The sequence below is a fragment of the Trichechus manatus genome, unplaced genomic scaffold (genome assembly GCF_000243295.1).
Source record: "Trichechus manatus latirostris isolate Lorelei unplaced genomic scaffold, TriManLat1.0 scaffold00099, whole genome shotgun sequence".
In the NCBI taxonomy this organism is placed as follows: Eukaryota; Metazoa; Chordata; class Mammalia; order Sirenia; family Trichechidae; genus Trichechus; species Trichechus manatus.
Window position 1 is genome coordinate 9,775,197 of NW_004444035.1, and position 20,449 is coordinate 9,795,645.

A 20,449-nucleotide genomic window follows, 5' to 3' on the forward strand; every position below is an offset into this window, starting at 1 on the left:
GCTCCTTGGAAACCCTATGGGGCAGTTCTACTCTGTCCTATAGGGTCGTTATGAGTCTGAATAGACTGGACTGCAACGGTAATACCACACTACTCTCCAGAATGATTGCCCAGTCCACACTCCCATCATCAGGGAACAAAGATACTGGTTTTCCTATACCCTTGCCAACATGTGACATTATCAGACTTGGTGATTTTCATCAGTCTGATGGGTATAAAGTGATATCTTACTGTTCCTTAATTTTACATTTCTCTGATTATTAAGAGGGTAAGTAGTCCTTGGTACTCTTTTCTATTCCAGATAGCAAATCGGTCCTATAAGAAGCATATAGTTAAGTGAACAAATATTGATCATTAAGATTTAAGGATTGGAAAATTAAATTTAAGGTCTATAAAAGTATATGGATTGAATTGTGTCCCCCCAAAATACGTGTTGGAATCCTAACCCCTATACTTGTGGGTATAATCCCATTTGGGAATACGGTTTTCTTTGTTATGTTAATGAGGCCATATCAGTGTAGAGTGTGTTTTAAACCAGTCACTCTTGAGATATAAAAAGAACAGATTAAGAACAGAAACAAGGAAACACAGAGGGGGGCTTACAGATGCTATGCTACGTGAACATCGCCAAGGAGTCCAGGAACAGAAGCTGAAAAGAGCTGGGTGGAGGCTGGAAAAGTTTAAGGTGTCTATTAATAAAAGCCTAAATTGCCATGAAGAGATTGTTGCTAGTATTTTGGACGTCAAAGGCAATTGTGGTGAAGGCTCAAAAGGAAGTGAGGCGAGCCACAGAGGAAGTCTCTATCATCTTAGAGAATATATATGGTGCCATCAACATAGTGTTGGTAGACATGTGGACGTTAAATGTGCTTTTGGTGAGACTTTAAAAGAAAATGATGAACATTTGACTGGACAATGAAGGAAGGATGATGCTTTTATGCAGTGGCAAAGAACTTGTGTGAATTATGTTCAAATATTTGGTGCAAGATAGAACTTGTAAGTGATGAACTTGGATATTTGGCTGAGGAGATTTCTAAGCTAACCAACTACCACAGCAGAAAACCCACAGGCTTCGACTGAAGGGGACAGAGACAGGCAAAGATGGGAGAAGATACCTTCCCCCAGAACCAACAGAGAGGGAAAGACTTCCTCCTAGAGCCAGAGCCCTGAATTCGGACTTCTAACCTCCTAAACTGTGAGAAAATAAATTCTGTTCATTAAAGCCACCCACTTGTGGTATTTCTGTTACAGCAGCACTAGGAGACTAAGACAAAGAGGGACATAATACTGTAAATAATGGGTATAGACTTAATGGTGACTCTTATCTACGAAAATACAGAGTTCCAAAAAAGTTAAAATTCATAGAGTATTCATAACCACTCAAGAAGAGGAAAGGAGACATTTGGGCATCATGGTCTGAAATTTGAGGCTGTAATCAAAGATAATAAGGAGCCCTGGTAGCACAACAGTTAAGCACTCGGTTGTTAATCAAAAGGTTGATGGTTCAAACCCACCCAGCAGCTCAACAGGAGAAAAGACCTGGCAATCTGCTCCCATAAAGATTTATAGCCTAGAAAACCCTATGGGGGCAGTTCTACTCCGTCGCATGGGTCACATGAGTCGAAATCAACTCGACAGCACCTAACAACAACAATCAAAGAGGATAATCATCTTCTGCCAAACATTTTGTTTCCGGCTGCCAGGGATAGACATTCCCCTCCCACCCCCCAGGCATACCCACCCACCCACTGCCAGCCAACTGATTCAATTCCAACTCTTCCCTGGGCATAAAACCCAAAAAAACCAAACCCGTTGCCATCAAGTCGATTTCAACTCATAGGGACCCTAGAGGACAGAGTAGAACTGCCCCGTATGGTTTCCAAGGAGTGCCTGGTGGATTCCAACTGCCGACCTTTTGGTTAGCAGTCATATCACTTAACCACTACACCACCAGGGCCCCTCTCCAGGAATAGAACTCTTAAATTAGTATGGGGAATGTTATTGACCACCAAAGATTTTGCATTATAGATGGTAAAGTCTGGATTCTAAGGCCAGACTGGCAAACAGCCAGCACAGGTGTCTGCACCGCCCCTCCTCCTCCCGCACAGCCTAGAGACAGCACTTCAGGTGGTGGCAAGCTCCTCAGCGAGGGGGCACACGGCCTCACGGTTTTCCACAGAGTTCCAGACCACTTCGTAGTTGTTGTGAAGTTGGTGTAGAGGATGCAACCTCTTTGCCCTCGTGATACCAGAACAGGTGGTCACAAAAATCTCCTCTTCCTTTTTATCCGCACGCATCCATGAGGATTATCTCAAGTGACGCCCCCACTATGATTGATTGTGAAATTCCAAAGACTCTCCCTCTCTTTCTTCCTGATCTTCAGGGGTATCAGCCCTTTGGTTATTTACTAACATATCAATTGATCTCAACTATTCTTGCGTTTGTCCAATGTATTTTTTTACTAATTTTAACTGCATATGGAGCACCTGAAGAACAAGAATAGTTCTGAACTGCTTTCTACAACTCCGCCAGTCATTTGTCTAGGTCTTTACACTTTAGTAAAGTTTTTTTATACCACATGCTTAAATAGGTATGAAATCTCTAAAATACCAAATGCCAGGAAGTCAAAGGAATCGTTTGACGGTGACAGACACTAATTAATTGGAAAGCAAAATATCTGAGAAATAGGGGAGGGACTTTTTTAAGTAGTCTTGAGGAAGCCCAGAGAATAAGCCTTCCAGAGCACTAGCCAAAAGCTAACTGAAGCAGGGAATTCTACAGGGTTGTGTAGGAAGAGCATCAACATCCTTAATGTGCAGCATTTTTAGGGATTTGCCCAAAAATCAGTAGAAAGAAATGATGAGCAAGTTAGGCACAGAGAACGAAGATTCTGATCTTTAAACTCAACCGCATCTCCTGCAGAATGACAGCCTGAGAATTCCTTGTAGTTGGATCTATCAACCTTGATAGAAGAAACCTAAGTCCTTGACTGGTGATATTCACAATCCCAAAACAAGAACAACACAAAATTCTTTTTTGCCACAAATACAGAAAGTTGCTCACCAATTGTTGAGTTCCACACCCAGAAAGTAGGCCGGCCATTCTAGGAACAAAGTCCCTCTGATTGCTTGAGAGACAGAGGGGGCTTGATCATACAGCCTATGCTTGTGTTTTCCAACCCACCCCAGAAAGCATGGAAAATCTATTCTCAGAGAAACAAAACACACCCTAGAATTCCTTGCAACTCATGGGTGGAAAAAAAAATCCTTAGATGATTATTACCTGAAAGGAACATTCTTGTGGCAAGAGAGGGCTGGCTCTACACACCTGCTCAGCTTTAAAAAAAAGCCGAGTAAGACAGCCCTGTTGCAAAAGTTGAATCATTGGCAAGTAATTAATCCGTCAAAGGATGCATTGTGCCCACATGGTGTTTGCCCACCTTGAAGCACTGATAATAATTAACCTCGCTCCTTTAACTCACGGTGACAATGTTCTATTGAGCAAGGGAGGCCACGGAATTACCACGGGGTGACCAGTGAAAATCAGACCAAGAACCATTTAATCTATAGTTTGCTCTGACCTGTTTTTCTAAATTCAATAATCTTTTCTTAAATACCTACTATGTACCAGGCTGTGTGCTAAGGTATGCTACAGGGAAATAAAAAAAAAACAAAAAACGATGGATACATGGTCCACGCACACCCAGGAGTTTACAACTTCTTGAGGAGATAAAAACATGGCCCCAATTTAATGCAAAGCAAGACACGCTGTGGTAACTGTCAAAACAGAGGCGTGAACAGCAACCGGATGCTGGGTTTCAGAAAGACACTTTGATGTGCATATTCAAAGCTATTTGTTCCTTTTTTCAACATTTCTAGAGCATCTGTTATGTGCAAAGCATGAGTTAGGTGCTTTTGGGAAAACGAAGAGGGCATGGTCCCAGACTACAAATGTCCACTTAACAAATATTTCTTGAGCATCCACTGAGTGCCAGGCACCAAACTGGATGTTAATGGAATTACAGATGGCTAAAGGAGCCCTGGGAAGCCAGTGGCACAGTGGTTAAGAGCTCAGGTTGCTAACCAGAAGGTCAGCAGTTCGAATCCACCAGCTGCTCTTTGGTAAACCCTGTAGAGCAGTTCTACTCTGTTCTATAGGGCGGCTGTGAGTCAGAATCAACTTCAGGGCAATGGGTTTTTGGGTAAAGGAGCACTGGTGGCGCAGTGGTTAAGCACTTGGCTGCTAACCAGAAAATCAGCCGCTCTGCAGGAGAAAGATGCGACAGTCTGCTTCTGTAAAGATTACAGCCTTGGAAACCCTATGAGGTAGGTCTACTCTGTCCTATAGGGTTGCTATGAGTCGGAATCGACTTGATGGCAAAGGGTTTAGTTTTTGGGTTTTAAGATGCCTAAGGGCAGGTGGGTAGCACAAACAGTTAAGCAGTGGACTACTAGCAAAAAGGCTGGCGGTTCAAACCCTAGCAGAGATGCCTCAGCAAGACAGGCCTGGCAATCTGCTTCCAAAAGGACACAGCCTTGAAAACCCTATGGAGCAGCTCTACCCTGCACACATGGGGTTGCCCAGAGTCAAAATCGACTCGACAGCAGCTAACAACAACAACAAGATGCCTAAGCTCTCAGGAGGGCAGTGGCGGTTCAGTGGTCGGGTTCTCACCTTCCAGGCAGGAGACACGGATTCGATTCCCGGCCAGTGCACCTCATGTGCAGTTACCATCCATCTGTAAGAGGAGACTTGCGTGTGCTATGATGCTGAACAATTTTCAGCATAATTTCTAGGCAAAAATGGACTAGGAAGAAAGGCCTGACCATCTACTTGTGAAAATCAGCCAGTGAGAACCCTACAGATCACCATGGTCCAATCCACAACCAATAGTGGGGATGGCGCAGGGCCGGTCAGCACTTCATTGCATTGTGCACGGCATCCCCGTGAGTCAGGGGCTGACTCAATGGCCGATAACAGCCACAAAGCATGCTCCTTACCTTTAAGAAGTGACTCTTTTTATAACTGGTTATTTACAAGGCTGTACAAAGCACTGATCTTGGATTAGGCCAAAAGAGAGTTAAAGGAGAGAACTGTTCTTTAACTACCCCTGGGCACCCAGCTGAGCCGATCTTTGCATTGTTGAGCACTGAATGTAGTGGGAACCCAGACGCCAGGAGAAGCGCCTCATCAAAGGGGATCAAATCAGGGGTGAGCTTTTGGCAGTCAGATTGCACATCTGCTGATTTAATTCACAGGACGCAGCCCTCAAGATCCTTCAGGGCAGAACCCCAGTGCCTGACTTTTTAGCACTCTGCACAGAGCCTACTACAAATTAGGCAATTAGTAGATATCTGATGAATTAAAGAATCGCTAAGCTTTAGCCTTGGTCAGAAATAATATGCTCAAAAATGGAAAGGTGTTAAATATCTTATACATAACCCACTGCCGTCGAGTTGATTCCGACTCATAGTGACCCTACAGGACAGAGTAGAACTGCCCCATAGGGTTTCCAAGGAGCGCCTGGTGGATTCCAACTGCCGACCTTTTGGTTAGCAGCCAAGCTCTTAACCACTGTGCCACCAGGGTTTCCACCTTATACATACTGCTGTTCAAATGAGTATTTTGTTTTTAAATTACAAAACGGAAGAGAGGAATCAATTTCAATACTCCCTGCTCACGGCACCATTGGATGTTCCAGTGTTTCTAGGCTCTATCCACATACTCACGGGAAGAGGCCAACAAATAATCTGCCCCTGGCATGGGGCAGAAAACACGCTTGCATTGTTGGTATGGGTGCTTTGTTCTGTTGGCCACATTCTGTGTATGTGTAGGGGGCAATTTCTCCCACTGAAGTATGCCCAGTATTTACTTTCCCCTGGGCCAACGTCATCTCCAGCTTACTTAACTTTTGTCAAAAAGGCCAAACATAGAGAAGATTGTCTCAGCACATACAGTGCTTCCTAACACAAACTGTGATTTTCAAAATGTCACACTGAAAAACCCATTACGCGTTAAGACAATGGAATGTTCTAGTGAATTTTCACCACCTCACTGTAATCGACTATAGTATAATATGTCTCAGGAATAAGGTGTTCTGGGCCCTAATTAGATTGGATATGGATTATGGAGACAAAAACCATCTCACGCATTCTGCGCCCATCTGGGCGTTCGCGCTGAGCGACCATGTTAAAGGAGAGACCACGTAATAACGTCGCTTCGGTTTCTCGAGTTAGGAAAGTGGCCATTTCTGTGGACAGAAAGGAACTCCATGTGTAACACTGTAATCACCTCATCTGATGAGAGGCAAAGAGGGAGGGAGAAAAGGAGAGGAATTAAGAGTGAGCAAAAAGCTCCAGAGCAGACTCAGCCTCAGTTTCCTGGAGTCTCCGCAGAATAAGGGGAGAATTTAGCCAAAAACAAAAAAACCAAAACCAAACCCATTGCCTTTGAGTCGATTCTGACCATAGTAACACTACAGAACAGAGTAGAACTGCCCCATAGGGTTTCCAAGGAGTGGCTGGTGGATTTGAACTGCCGACCTTTCGGTTAGCAGCCGAGCTCTTAACCACTGTGCCACCAGGGATCTTAGCCAAAAATATAGTTACAAAAATTACAATTAGTTAAATGAAAATAAATTAAGAATAATAAATTAAACATAACAAATAAAAAGACAACTACAAAAATGATAATTAAGTGGGTTAAAAATTAGCACTAGTAATAATGTTAAAATAAAAATAACTCTCACTTTCTTGGGGAAATTTTCTTTCTTTTTGATTAGCCTCACTTGGGGTCAGACCATTCGGAAACTAAAACCATACAAGCCTATCTTATTTCTTATTGCCCTGCCCCCCTCTATTTCCACATCTGAATGCAGGCCTCTCAGCCTACGTTGGGGTGTCTTTGTGAAACGCTTGTCTCCACTAACCGAATAATTTCCCCTCAACTGACCTTGTCACTCGAATCTACAAAGAAATTATAGAAATAAATTCGATTCTTTTGCATCTTAACTATTTCCCCAGGCATTGCTGCTCTCATTAAACTGCCTACGTCTTGAATGTGACGTTGAAACTCACAAGTCCACACTTCTTTCCTGGAGTTTTCGGTTTTGTAACCAGCAATATTTGTAGCTCCTCACCTGATAACTCTGCCTTAAATTGGGGCGGGGGGGCCCAGAGAGTCGGTGGGGACCATCCTTCTGAGTAGCTGTGAGTTGGTGTGTGTATGTGGAGGAAGTAGGTAGGTATCCAGACTCCACCTTACCTGCCCAGGAAGGCTGGACACACACTTTGGCATCCCCAAAGAAGGGCTGTTCAGAGCACTTAAAGAGCAATGAGAGCCTTTGCCCTTCATGGCATTACAGCAAGAGGTTCCTCAGGAACACAAGTGGGAGATTACAGACGACAATATCTCCAACAGACAGATAAGCCACTGCCAAACATTCAAAACAGGACCACAGGAAAGTGAAGTCATTCTGAACAGCTATCTTTTTCCTCCAGGTTAGAGCCAGTTTTGTAAAACAGGATGATAGGCAACCCAGAAAAATTGTTCTCTGTTCATCCATTGCGGCCCAAGAAAGCAGACAAGCCTCTACCTCTCCACTCCTTTCTCCGGAGTGTTGGGTCCCCCTAACGTACAGGAGAGTACTTCTCTTTGCTCCCAGGTGAGGCTGGTCATTGGAAATAGGGCCCGTTGAACAGACGGGCCCATGCGAAGAGATCAAGCAAACCTTGCACATCGCTTGAAGACCTTCCAACAGCTTTCCATCTTGGAAATGTGGCACCAGCCCTGCCATCACTGCCAGTGGGATACCAGTATTGGTACTGTCTCAGCTGTGGGCTGCATTCTCATTAACATTCAGATTTGTCAACACCCTGACCTGCTAGATGTGAAGACTATGAAGATCTTGGCACCATCCCCAAAGGAATGAGGGACCCAGTTCCAGGATTAAGTCAGCTCATGGTCCCAAGCCTGTCTTCCTATCTCCTCATGGAGAGATGTGAAGATTCAAGAGATAATGTCAATAACGCTTGAAAATCTGCCCAGAAAGAAAATACCTACTAATTCGATTTATTTTAAATAGTACTAGATGCTCCTTTCTCTTTTCTGTGTTCCCTTAAGCTAGTTAGTTTTATTTCCTTGATTTTTCTCCCAAAAGTCCTAGAAATAAGAACTTTTTGTCTTTTTCACTTCAATTTTTGTTTTTTAAGGGCCAGAACCACTGAGATTCCCATCTGGTTTGAGCTGTATATAACCCAGTGATTTTTATCATAACAAACTGGGCCAAAAAACTCTGATCTCAACCCAGATGCTAAATAAAACCCTACCTGAGTCATGTTGTCATGGTTACTGGGATTTCGACAAGCCCTAAGAAAGTTTTAGTTACTTCTCCCAGGCTCAGGTGGTGTTCCTGGGACTGCGCCAGGCCAGCTCCTACAGGGTGTGGGCGATGTCGCCACAGTCAAGAGCATGGGGTAGTTTCTGCCCACATAACTAAGTTCTGCCCTGGAGCCTGCTGTTTATCTCATTTACCCTTTCAACAGCAGGGTGTTTACAAAAGTGTCGTCACCAGCATCTCTTTTTAGAGAATAACCTGTCGGCTCAGTCACAGCAAGTGGCTTGCTCAAGATCACTCAGTCTATAAGTGAGACAGATGGAGCCCAAACTTGGTTTTCTGACACCAAAGCCTGCGCACTTTTCGATGCAAATGGTTAACTAACGTGCTCAGCTGCTCACCAAAAGGTTGGAGGCTCAAGTCCACCCAGAGGCACCTCGGAAGAAAGGCCTGGTGATCTACTTCTGAAAAAGCAGCCACTGCAAACTCCTATGGAGCACAGCTCTACTCTGACACACGTGGGGTGGTCACGAGTCAGATTCGACTCCACGGCAGCTGGTCTACTGGTTATGCAGGACCGAGGCAGACAAACACAACGCCCTGCTCGAGTTCCTCGGCCCGCTGCTGCGTGCTGTGTGTTTAGGAGCCCAGACTGTGAAGGCTTGGGCAGGTTACTTCAGCTCTCGCTATCTCTGGTTTTTCATCTGTAAAATAGGGACAGCAATTCCTACCTCCTAGGTCTGTTTTGAGGGTAACAGGAGTTAACATATCTAATGCTCTCAGATCACCGTCTGGGCCACAGTAAGCGCCAGACAAATCATCATTCATCCCAGGAGGCAGCGCGATAGCCAGGGAGAGTCTGCCATCACCTGAGGATCTGGAGAACATCCATCCCGTGGGGTAGGCAGCCAGTGTAACACTACAGTGAAGTAGTGTGGTTATGAAAAAAGCCCACGTGAGATCGCATCACAGCCTGGGACCCCTTGATGTTCAAAGTCAAGTGCCCCAGCTGCTTCCCTCTGTGGTCAATTCTCTGGCTTCTGACATTAACGCAGAGGCATATCAGCCAAGACAGAACCACTGGAAATCATCTGACTAGAGAAAGTCTCTTCAGAAATGCTGCCTTTTCTTTTTTTTTTTTTGGAAAAACAGGAGGTTTCTCCTTTTCCTGATATGAATCAGTGTTGCTCTAATCAAAGGGAATTTTTTTTCCCCCAGAATTTAAATTCCACATGCAGCTCAATAGCTTAAAAAAAGACACTTCTTTTTCTTGAACCTTTGAAAGGTGCAGGAGATAGCAGGGAAGCGGTGGAGAAAGCTGTGAGTTTGGGCATGCTAAAATGAAACTGTAATTTTTTTTTTCCTTAAAAAAAACATCTGAGGGTTTCTAACCACACGCAGAGCCTCTTACTCTTCCATCTCTCGGCCTCAAGGCCTAGTCGGCGTCATGGTGCACAGTCACTATGAACGTGTTTACTAAGCCTCTACACCTCTCTGCCTACAGAAATCCTGCACACAGCTTCCTTCAGCCCTCTTCTGCATGTTTCAATAAATGGAAAATTTCAGGGTTTCCTTGAGAACGCTTGCTTAAGACTCTTTGGAGAGATGGGGAAAGAGTGCCAGATTATAAAAACACAGGCACCAAAAAAGAGCGACAGCTTGGCAGTGGGACTTTGAAAGACTGGCCACTAAGCAGCCGATCCCAACCAGGGCACGGCCTGTGGGTCTGTGCGCTGAGCACATACAGGAGCACCTCAGCATGCTCTCTGTAGGCTGCGCTGGACTCCCTTCTCTGAAATCTAAATAAAGGCACAAGGGCCTTTGGGCACACTCTGGGGCTTGGAGTGCAAGTGCGAACAGTCAACACTCTCAGCTGCTAACTGAAAGGTTGGAGCATTGAGTCCCCCCAGAGGCACCTCAGAAGAAAGGCCTGGCGATCTATTTCCAAAAACACCAGCCATTGAAAACCCTATGGAGCACAGTTCTACTCTGACACACGTGGGGGTGTCATGAGTCACAGCTGACTGGTTGGCAACTGGTTTACTGGTCACGCAGACCCAATGCCCTGTTCAAGCTCCTGTGCCCGGTGGGGTGTGCTCAGGAGCGCAGACCTGGACCTGAAGGTCTTTGGCAGGGGAGGCAAAGGGGGATGTCTCCAACTAGGTCTCTAGAAAAGCCCTTTGTCCTGCTGGGCAGACTTCTCCTTCAGAACCCCAGATCAGACACCGACAAACATACTCACCTCGACTTTGGAGGCGGGGGCGGAGGTGAAAATGCCTCAATCCCACTTCTGTCCTTGGGGAACTCAAAGGCAAAAGAGGCCGATTTGCTCATGCCGGAGCCAGCCTTGCTGCTCTGGCCGGAGGAGCCGTCTGTTGGGCGGAGGCGGTGCCAGGTGGAGGAGTGGGAGGCGTCCGCGTTGCCGTTTTCCATTTCTCTGCCCCAGCCTTGGCCCAGCAATTCCTGTTCCACCTCCTCCTCTTCCTCTATGCGGCACTGACGGCTCCAGGCGCCAGTCTGGTACCTGGGCCGCCTCTGGTCCGAGGCTGTGGCCGAGGTGGAGGTGGAGGTGGAGGTGGAGGTGGAGGTGGGGGGCGGGCACCTGACAGCGTCGCTGGCGGTGACACCGTTTGTCTGGCAGGAAGAAGCGGGGTCGGTGGGGCCTCGGGATGAAGGCTGGGGCCCAGTGCCACTGCCGGAGCTGCCCTCACCGAAGTCGGCCAGCGGGGAGGCGGATGGCGACACAGGGGACCCACCAGGGCTACTCTTGGACAGCTTGGGGGGGATGGCGGGCCTCCCCTTGGGCGCATTCTCCCCCATGTTGTGACGATGGCTCTCCCTGGAGCTCAGGCCCTGCCCAGCTGACACCTCCTCTTCACCTGCCTCAGAGTCCTGGCTCACGGGCCTGCGGGGCCACTGCAGGCCCACTGCGGAGTCGGGGCTGCTCAGGTAGATTGTCCGGTGGTCCTCTTCCGGGTGGGCCGCCATGACGGTGATGGTGGCCGCCACCTGGGTGGCCACATCTGGGCCTTCCCTGTCCCGGGCCCAGGCACACGCCGTTTTCTGAGCCCAAGCGTTACCTGTCCGTAGCTGGCCCTGGCCCTGAGCAGGCGCTGCCTGCTCCACCTTGGCCTGTGGTCTGGAGGGTGCCCGGCTGGCCTTCTTCCTCTTGGTGCTCTCAGCATAGATGGGTTCCGGCTGCACAGCCTCCCTGCAGGGGCCCGGGGGCTGCAGCTCCCCAGGCAGCCCGAGGCACCTGCTGGAGTTCACCCCGTGGCAGCCTGCTTCCGGCGGCTTCTCCGGCTCAGGCTCCTTTATGAGCGAGCAGTAATCGCTCTCGAGGTGGGGGGCAAAGGGGCTGCTGGTGCCACTGCTGTGGCTTCCACAGGAGATACCATCCGAGGAGCTGGCGGCCTCTGAGGTAAGGGATGGCTTCTTGGGTCCCAGGTGGGATGGAGGCTCTGCTGGCTTCTGAGCACAGCACTCCCTCAGGAAGCCGGACACCCGCTTGTTCTCCTCAGTGGGCCCCGCACACACTGTCTGGTCCCAGCAGGCCGGCAAGCAGTCCCCTCCACCATATCTGCGTCTGGAGCCCTCAGCTTGCGAGGCGTCCTTGGCAACCGGGCTCCCAGAGCAGCAGTCCAGGATGGAGCAGTACTCGCCCCCTTCGCTGTCCCCCGACGGCGAGCACCTTTGATCGCTGTCGTCTTCTGAGGGCGGGGATTCCCTCAGGGGCTGCGAGGAGGAGCAGGGCCCAGGGTCCTTGGCACAGCCAGATGCCATCCCCGCAAAGGCGGCCAGTTTCTGGCGGAAGCTCTCCTGAGTCGAGGTCAACTCTTGGTAGGGAAATGTAGGTTTACCCTCTCGCCCACTCTTGTCGTTGGGAAAACTGACGGAGTGGAAGGCCACGTTCCTTTCCCCCCGGGTCTCTAGGCTGTGCAGGCCCACCATGGCATATGCAGGGGGGCACCGAGAGCTGCCATCTGTGGAGACAGAGGGACCACCAGGCTTCTGGGCACCACGGAAGCTGCTCAGGTAAGCTCTGGGTACATCGTCCTGCTTTGGGACGGGGAGCTTGCTGGGCGACCGTCTCCAGATGAGCTAAAGGTCCAAGGTGAAAAGACTTAGATGAGATTTTGTTAGAGACAAAAGGGAGAGAGAAGAAGGAAAAAGAGAAGTGCCGTGACATTGCAAACTGATGCCTACGCTGTATGAAGGAAGCCCGCAGCTGGCCGCTCATCAGGGCAAGCTCTCCAGCACGCCCACCTTCTGATCTCCCCACAAGCCTTATCATCCTTGCACGGCACCCACGGAGCCATTCGCCTTCCCAGATACTAAGCTGCACTTCCCACTGGTGGCCAGTCATTCTGTTGGCTTAGGTCTGTGAGACAGGAAAAAGAAAATCTAAAAAAGAACATTTTGCCTTTTCCCTCACAACCGCCATGTGAGATTAAGTTCTCCTTAGGGCTTGGAAAATAGGGTTTGGGGTCCTAATTTTCCTTCTCGTTTGCTCGTTTTGGGATAACTGTGTTGTGACCCTGTTGTGCATTCCTGAAGAAAACCAGAGTCACAGGAATTTATAAAGCAACCAGGGTGGATGATGGGGCAGGGGCAGGAGGGTGAGGGGTGGTTTCTGAGCTGGATCGTGGCTTCCCCTGCTTCTTTCTGGGTTTTGCGTCAAGCAGTGCCAAAGACAGCTCTTCCTCCCAGTCACAGGCAGTGACTTAGCTCAAGCCTGCGTAAGTGGCTGCATTAGTCAAGCTGTGAGAGAGAGATGTGAGCCACTGGTCATTATCATCGCTAAAATCATAGTCCTCCTCTTCCTTCTCTTCCAAAGTGCCCCTTCCACCCCTGCCGACTTTTAAGAAGAAACACTGTGGCCATGGAGTCGATTCTGACTCTTAGTAACCCTATAGGGAAGAGCAGAACTGCCCCATAGGGTTTCCAAGGCCGTAATCTTTACAGAAGCAGACTGCCACATCTTTCTCCCAGGGTATGGCTGGTGAGTTCAAACCACTGACCTTCGGTTGGCAGCCACTGAGCAACCAGGGCCCCTCAGCTTTTAGAAATGGCTTCAAAATAAGGCCCTGCATCTGGCTCTTTTCCAAGATGATTCTGAACTTAGAGTCCCTGGCTTACATCTGTGAAGGCTGAAGGTAGCCAAAATGGCCGGGTGAGGGGGTGTACCCAGCTTAGGGAAGGGGGGCAGCCATTCTCGGCCTAGTCCTGAAGGGGGCATCTCAGCCACAGGGACTCACTCTCCTCAATTAAGCCTCCACTGATTTGAAACTGACCTTTGTTTTCACACACACACACACACACACACACACCCTTCCTGATCCACTTGCCACATTGTTCAGAACTGGGAACAGGCAAAGAGGTTAAACAGGTAGCAACGGTTCTTAGAACATGTCCTAGACATGCCTAACGGCTGCAGACTCCAGCAACCCGGTTCTGTGGGCTCTCTAGCCTCTAGTCCTGTTCTGTGTGCCTATAGGGATGTAACTGATTTCTAGATCAAAGCTTGTAGAATTCAAGCTTCAAAACTGGAAACCTGAACACTGCTTCGGTACTGAACACTACTAAGGAATTACTCTTAATATCTGTAAGTGTGATAATGGTTTTGTGGTTATATTTTTTCCAGTGTTTATCTTTTAAAGATATGCCCTCAAACGATTCAGTGCTAGCGAATTGCTTTAAAATCATAGGGAAGGGGGAGTGGGTGGTGGGTAGTGAAGAAACAAGATTGTTCATGAGTTGATAAATGCTGAGTGATGGGTGTACAGGGTTCATTATGCCATTATTGCTGCTTGTACCTATTCTTAAAATGATCAATTAATAAGTTTAAAAAATACACCAGTGTCCATTGCAGCACTGTTCAGAACAGCTAAAAAGTGGAAACCCCTAAATGTCCATCAACAGATGATAAACAAATTGTTGTACATACATATAATGGAATTTTTCTCCCCAATAAAGAGAAGTGAAGTCTTGGTACAAGCTCCAACTTGGACGGATCTTGAAAACATTCTATGGAGTAAAATGAGTCAGTCACAAAAGAATGAATGCTGTATGATCCCACTTACACGAAGTAGGCAAATGTATGGGGACCAAAGTGGTTTCCAGGGGTGCAACGGAGGGGGAAGGAGGGAGTCTTTGCTTAAGGGGCACTCAGTTTCTGTTAACAGTGGTAGAATAATTTAGAAAAGGATAGTGGTGATGGGTGCTCAACAAGATGAACATAATCATATGTCACTGAATTGTACGTGTAAAAAATGTCGAACTGGCAAATGTTTTGTTTTATATATATATATTTTTTTTTACCACGATAAAGCAATTTAAAAAAAGCTTAATTTTTTTTTAAAGCTCCCTTTTGGTCTGCCATTACACAATCTCCAGATAGCAGGATGACATTCTGAGGGGCTGGATTAATGCCTTCTAGCCCCAAGGGGCAGAGAGAGAAAGGAGAGCAGCCGACCCCCAAAATACCAGCAGCCAGGGAAGAGCAATCGTGGGGCAAGCCGAGGGGAAGCCAGTCGGCAGGATTCCTGCTCCAACAGTCCCCCCTGGCTGCTAGCCAGTCACCAGGTGTTACAACAGGAGCAGGGCCTGTAAAAAAAACCACAGGGGTTAGTCAGCCTCACCTGCGAGACTTCCGCGCTCATGCCAGCCTCGGTCCACATGTCAGAGGCATCAGAGCTCATCATGGTGGGCTTCACTGCGATGGTGGGCTTGGAGTAGGGCAAGCTGTTCACACCCTCATCTTCTAGGCGACAGTTCTCAGGCCTGGGGGGCAGGCGGGGCGGAGGGGGCAGGCTGTCTGCTCTGGGCTGGGGACGGCCGGCCACCAGCTGGTGGTCACTCCGCAGGCAGAAACAGTTCTTGCAAGACCCGGGCTTCCAGATGTGCTCCACAAAGTCACTGCAGGCAGACATTTTCGGGACCTCAGGGTTCAGTCCGATGGTCTGGTGCATCTTGAGTGGGCAGTGTGGCTCATCTTGCGTCCGGCTCTCTGGCGTGATCTTGGCAGATGCTGGTCACAGAGTGGCTTCCTGGAAAGACAGAACGCTTGCCTGTGAGACACCCCCACTGCCAGAGGGTGGGTGCATTATCAGTGAGAGAGGAAGGAAAGAGAAAAATGGTAAAGATGATTATTCCATCTCTTCTGATCCCCGCCCCCGTTTTTCACAAGGTTCTTAGGCGCTGCCCAGCGGTGTGGCCTTGTCACAAGCTGTAAATACTAAACACAGCTGTGTTCCACGAGTACATGAAAGACACTCAACCCCCTAAAATCTGGAACACAGGGAGATGAGAAGCCTGCACCATATGCATGTACTCCCGGCTGCTGAGGACACCGGGCAGGGACACTGCCCCAGAGAAAGAACCGCAAAGTGGAGAAGCAAGCAAAAATGGTGGCTTCCAAAGGCGAATCCACAGTTGCTGACTGAGAACATACGAGAGGCGAGCCAGGCTCAGGCCTTGAAATCAGCATTGTAATCTCTACTTCTGACCAGGAACAGGTTGGAATGGGGTGAGAAAGGGGAGAGGTGTGGTGTTGGCCTGCCCCTCAGGGGAATCTTTTCTGGAGGTCTGGCATCTTGGGAATTTGCCCCCCACCCCCTTCCTTAATATAAGTTATTTAACCCCGTGCTTAGTGAGGTCAACAAAGTTCACTCGGCACGCCAAGGGGGCAAACAGAAGAAAAAGAAATGCATGATCACCACACCTCTATGGTCCAAGAGAGACAGAGAGAGAGACAAAGAGAGAGGACAAAACAAACAGTAGCCTTCAAGTGGACTCCTGGCAACCTCATGTGTGCCAGAGTAGAACTGTGCTCCATAAGGTTGTCAACGGCTGATTTTTCAGAAGTAGATTGCCAGGCCTTTCTTCCGAGGTGCTTATGGGTGGACTCAAACCTCTAACCTTTTGGTTACTGCTGAGTGCTGCTAACCCAAGAACAAGAAGAGATTGTCAAATAGTTACTTTCCCTATGATAACTCTGGAGACAAGGCTGTCAGCTTGCTGACAGAGTGAATTGCCTCTGAGGGTAAAAGCGAAACTAGACAACTTGCACCATAACACCTTATAAAATCACCACTGAGCAGGCGCTCAAGCCTGCAGACATTAACCAATTAACCTGAATAACACACCGTCAGGTAGCTGTTATCCCCATCCTACAGGTGGGGAAAAATGACAAAGGCGCTAATTAAGGCCTGTCAGAAGGGTTTGGTTGTTTTGGTTTTATAGATAAAGAGAAGGAGCCCAGCAATGGTTAAGCGCTGGGCTGCTAACCCAAAGGCTGGTGGCGGTTCAAACCCACCCAGCGGCTCCACAGCAGAAAGACCAGGCAACCTGATCCTGTAAAGATTCCAGCCAAGAAAACCCTATGGGGCAGTTCTACTCTGTCACATGGGGTCGCTATGAGTTGCAATCGACATGACAGCACCCAACAACATAGACACAAAGAGTTTGCTGTTTCTGGAGAGAGAAGCGACTTTGTTGGCAGCCCCCACCTCACCACGGTTCATTATACAGAGTAGCTGTTTGCTGCTCCTTGCTCTTCTTCCCCTATTCAAATGAACTGCCTTCCGGTAAAGACAGTGTTCATCAGAAAATTTTCCTAAGACTCTAAGAAGACCCAATCCTCATTAAACAGGGAGAGTTTTGCCCCAGGGTTTTCTCTCCAGTTTCCTCCCGTGAGAATTTGAGGGTGATGCTCTCTAAACCATCAGCAGGACTAACTAGATGGGATGAGCCAGAGGCCCCAAAGATCATTCCAGATCTCTGTGGAAAACGCTCTCGTCCCTGTCTCCACACTGACGGACAGAGGTGCTTAGTCACCAAATGCTGAAGCTAGATCTACCTCTTTTCTCTCCAAAGTTAACAACGAGGCCCACTGCATCTTTAAGCCAAATGAACACTATGAAACCAGGAGGCCATTGTTCATGCCACCCAGGTCCCTGGGTAGCCCACCCCGTGGCACAGCGAAAGAAAGGCCTGGTGATCTGCTTCCACAAAGATTTGTTGTTGTTGTTGTTAGATGCCATCGAGTCAGTTCCAGCTTATACAGCGACCCCATGTACAACAGAATGAAACACTGCCCGGTCCTGCACCATCAGCACAATCGTTGCTACGTTTGAGCCCGCTGTTGCAGCCGCTGTGTCAGTCCATCTCGCTGAGGGTCTTCAGTCGATAAAGATTCCAGCCAAGAAAGCCCTGTGGAGCAGTTCTGCTCTGTAATACGTGGGGTTGCCATGAGTCGGAACCAACCTGGCAACAGGCTGTCTTTATTTGTACCACGGCAATCATTGCTAGCGTCTCTTAGATCCCTCTCTTAGGGACAATTGCTGGTTGGGTGAATCTCCTTCTCCCCCAGATACGTATGAGTAACAGATTCATTTCTTGCCAGGTTCCCCCAAGGAGGACACTAGGCGTCAACAAGCAGACAGGGCATGGTGAGGGTTTTTCTTTCTCTGACAATCAGCCCACAGAGAGCTTTAGCCCCGCTGCCAAATTTTGGAAGAGAGAAAAAAGTGGAGAAAGTATTTTGGTCTTCAACAGGGCAAGTCTCCACACCCCTGGCCCAGGACAGGAAGTAGGTCCTTTCCTGTACAGCAGATCCGTGGAAGGCCACAGAAAAGACACTCAGGCAGAAGTTCCCATGCCCCTTAGGTGGGATGGAGGAAGACAGCTTGGAAGACAGCTCTGCGCAGCCTTGTAAGTTCCTGCCGGCAGCTCCTAAGGCTGGGCTATCCGAGGAGATGGGTGCCCAGCCACTTCCTCAGGGGCCACCAGGGAGTCTCAGAGAAGCAGTTCTGAGGTAGCCACATCTCATTTCCTCTTCGACAGGCTGCTGAGAGCACAAATTGTCAGAGGGGGTTTGCTTGGTGCTGGACGCCGCGTTCAAAGGTTCCTCTCCTTTGTAGCTGATGGCTCCCCCTCAGTCCTGGGACTTCTGGCAGGCTCTGGATTAATAATGTGCTGACCTTTCCTTCCGAACTCGTCAGTTTAAGATCAGTTTCTGACTGTGAATACAGCCTTCCCCACACAACTGCCCAGAGGCCCAGAGGTTTTCAAGGGGAAGTTCTTGACTAGGAGAACAGAGTGAAGCCCTGGGCTTCCCAGCACCATGGACTGCTGCTGCCTGTTAAAACTGGCTTCTCACTGTCAGCTGTAGCAAAAAGAATTACCGCCATGTCACGCCAGAAAAGACTCCTTTCCACTTTGGTCAGTCTGAAGAGGTTCTGTGCCTGAAATGATCTCCCATCAGTTTTAAGGAAAAGATGGTGAAAAAGCCAAGTGGCCTCACAGCACAGGAGCGGAGGGCTGCCTGCTAGTTCTCCACAGCCTGGGAAAGGCACCTTCCCAGCCCACATTCCTTACCTCTGAGGGGAGGCCGGCCCTCAGAATTACGCAAATTCCCCCATTGCAGTGGGAGGCTGCATGTAAGATTAGACAACTATCTCAGCATTCTTTTTGATCTGATCCATGATAAAATATCTTTGCCTCTGCAAATTCTGCACTAGATTTTTGGATACAATTTGCAAGGCTGAAGCTGTCAGGTACACTCTCCTTCCAGCCTATTTCAAAAAGAATGTAAAGAATCAGGATGACCAGATCTATAAAACTAAATATTATGGCTCCACATGTCCCCTCGTGATTGCATCAAAGTTGCTTGTACCTCACTCTGAAGTAACACAATTCCAGAAAACAAACACTCGTCGAAAAAGATTTATACATTACGATTAAATTAATGGAACACTGGAAAAAGGAAACATGTATAGAAAGTATTTGCCTGGATTTCAACACGCTCCATTGGCCTGCGGTGCCCAGGCAGAAAGGAGAGAGCGACAACCTTAATATACAAACCACCCCCCAACACACACACGTTAAGTCACTATATTCACACTTTGTTTTCTTTTTTCTTGCTGTGTAAGCTCATCTCAGCAGGAGAAATGTGGGTTTGCATCCACTGCAGTCTAAACCAATAAATTCCAGCGGACCCCAGGATTGTAAAATAACTGTAGAATCCCCCAGGGCTTCCTGTCAAATTTCCTTCCCCAAAAAGGGAAGGGGAGAGGGGTAAGGGGTTATGAACGTCAGTTCAGGCCAGTGATCGATAAAGCCTCTGAACCGGACTCAAGCCCGAATGCGTTGCAAAACCCACCCCTAGACCTTTGGGCTTTGCTATCAGCTCTGCAAAGCCATCTGCTGGCTGAGCTGCACCCGAGAGGAGTAAACACACACGGTGAGCCCGCCCTGCCCATTCACAGGACTCGAAAGTAAAGCTGTTCTATTTTCTCGGAGAGAGAGTGTGTGTGTGTGCGCGCGCATGTGTGTGTGCGCGCGTGTGTGTGTCCGGCGGGGAAAGGGGCAGCACAAGCAGAGGTTAAGAACGTGCTCGTTTTTGGGTGGCTCAGCCCCGCTGGGGAAAGAGCATCACTTCGTTTCCTCTGGAGACCCGAGGCTGGCATCTAACCCGGTGCTGTGTAGGAGGCAGCTACCTTGGGACCCCCAAACCATCAGTCCTGGGGTCTTGGTCTGAGCAGCCCAGGCGGCCTCTCTCTCTGCTCCTTTGACAATCCCGCTGCTATGGAAAGGAAGTCTCCACACCAAGCAATTCCCAGACCGCTTCAGTCCCTGTGCCCCAAACAGAGTAGCAAGACCAGAAAAACCATCCGAACAGTCGGGTCCCCCTCCTGGAACTCGCAGGAAAGTTTCCCCGTTCTAAAAAGCGCGATTCTCGAATGAATCGAAAACACCCCTCCCTCTCCTCTGTCCCACAGGCTCGGCGCCTCCGTCTCGGCTACAACCCCGGGCGCACGCGGTCCCGACGCTCCACCTCCCCAAACGGCCGCTTGTCAACCGGGGGTCGCCGACAGGCGGTCGCCCGCGCGGCGACCGCGGCCGCGGCGCTCCTCCAAAGCTCCCCTCTGCGGCCACGTTTGCCAGACAAAAAAGGCAGAAAGGGAGCCAGCGTGGCGCGCTCACCTCGGGGCTGCGCTCCCGCGGCCTCGCCGTCCGTCTCCCAGCCGCCCGCGGCCCCGCCGGGCGCCCCGGAGCATTGTTTGCAGAGTGTCTGCGCGCGGTGCGTGCCCGGCCGCGGTCGGTGTCGTCT

The 20,449-nt window shown here is 48.9% G+C and overlaps 1 protein-coding gene across 1 annotated transcript in view; it reads right to left on the minus strand.

Annotated features, from left to right (window-relative positions):
* PRAG1 (PEAK1 related, kinase-activating pseudokinase 1) overlaps positions 1-20,421 on the minus strand; it is a 55,861-nt gene extending 35,440 nt beyond the window's left edge. The window contains exons 1-3 of the mRNA XM_004382811.2: positions 20,323-20,421; positions 14,976-15,383; positions 10,577-12,435 (exon numbers count right to left, since the gene is read on the minus strand). Of these exons, the coding sequence (XP_004382868.1) occupies positions 10,577-12,435; positions 14,976-15,305 (2,189 nt within the window). The 5' untranslated portion in view covers positions 15,306-15,383; positions 20,323-20,421. The remainder of the gene's footprint in view (positions 1-10,576; positions 12,436-14,975; positions 15,384-20,322) is intronic.
* Positions 20,422-20,449: the final 28 nt, after the last annotated feature.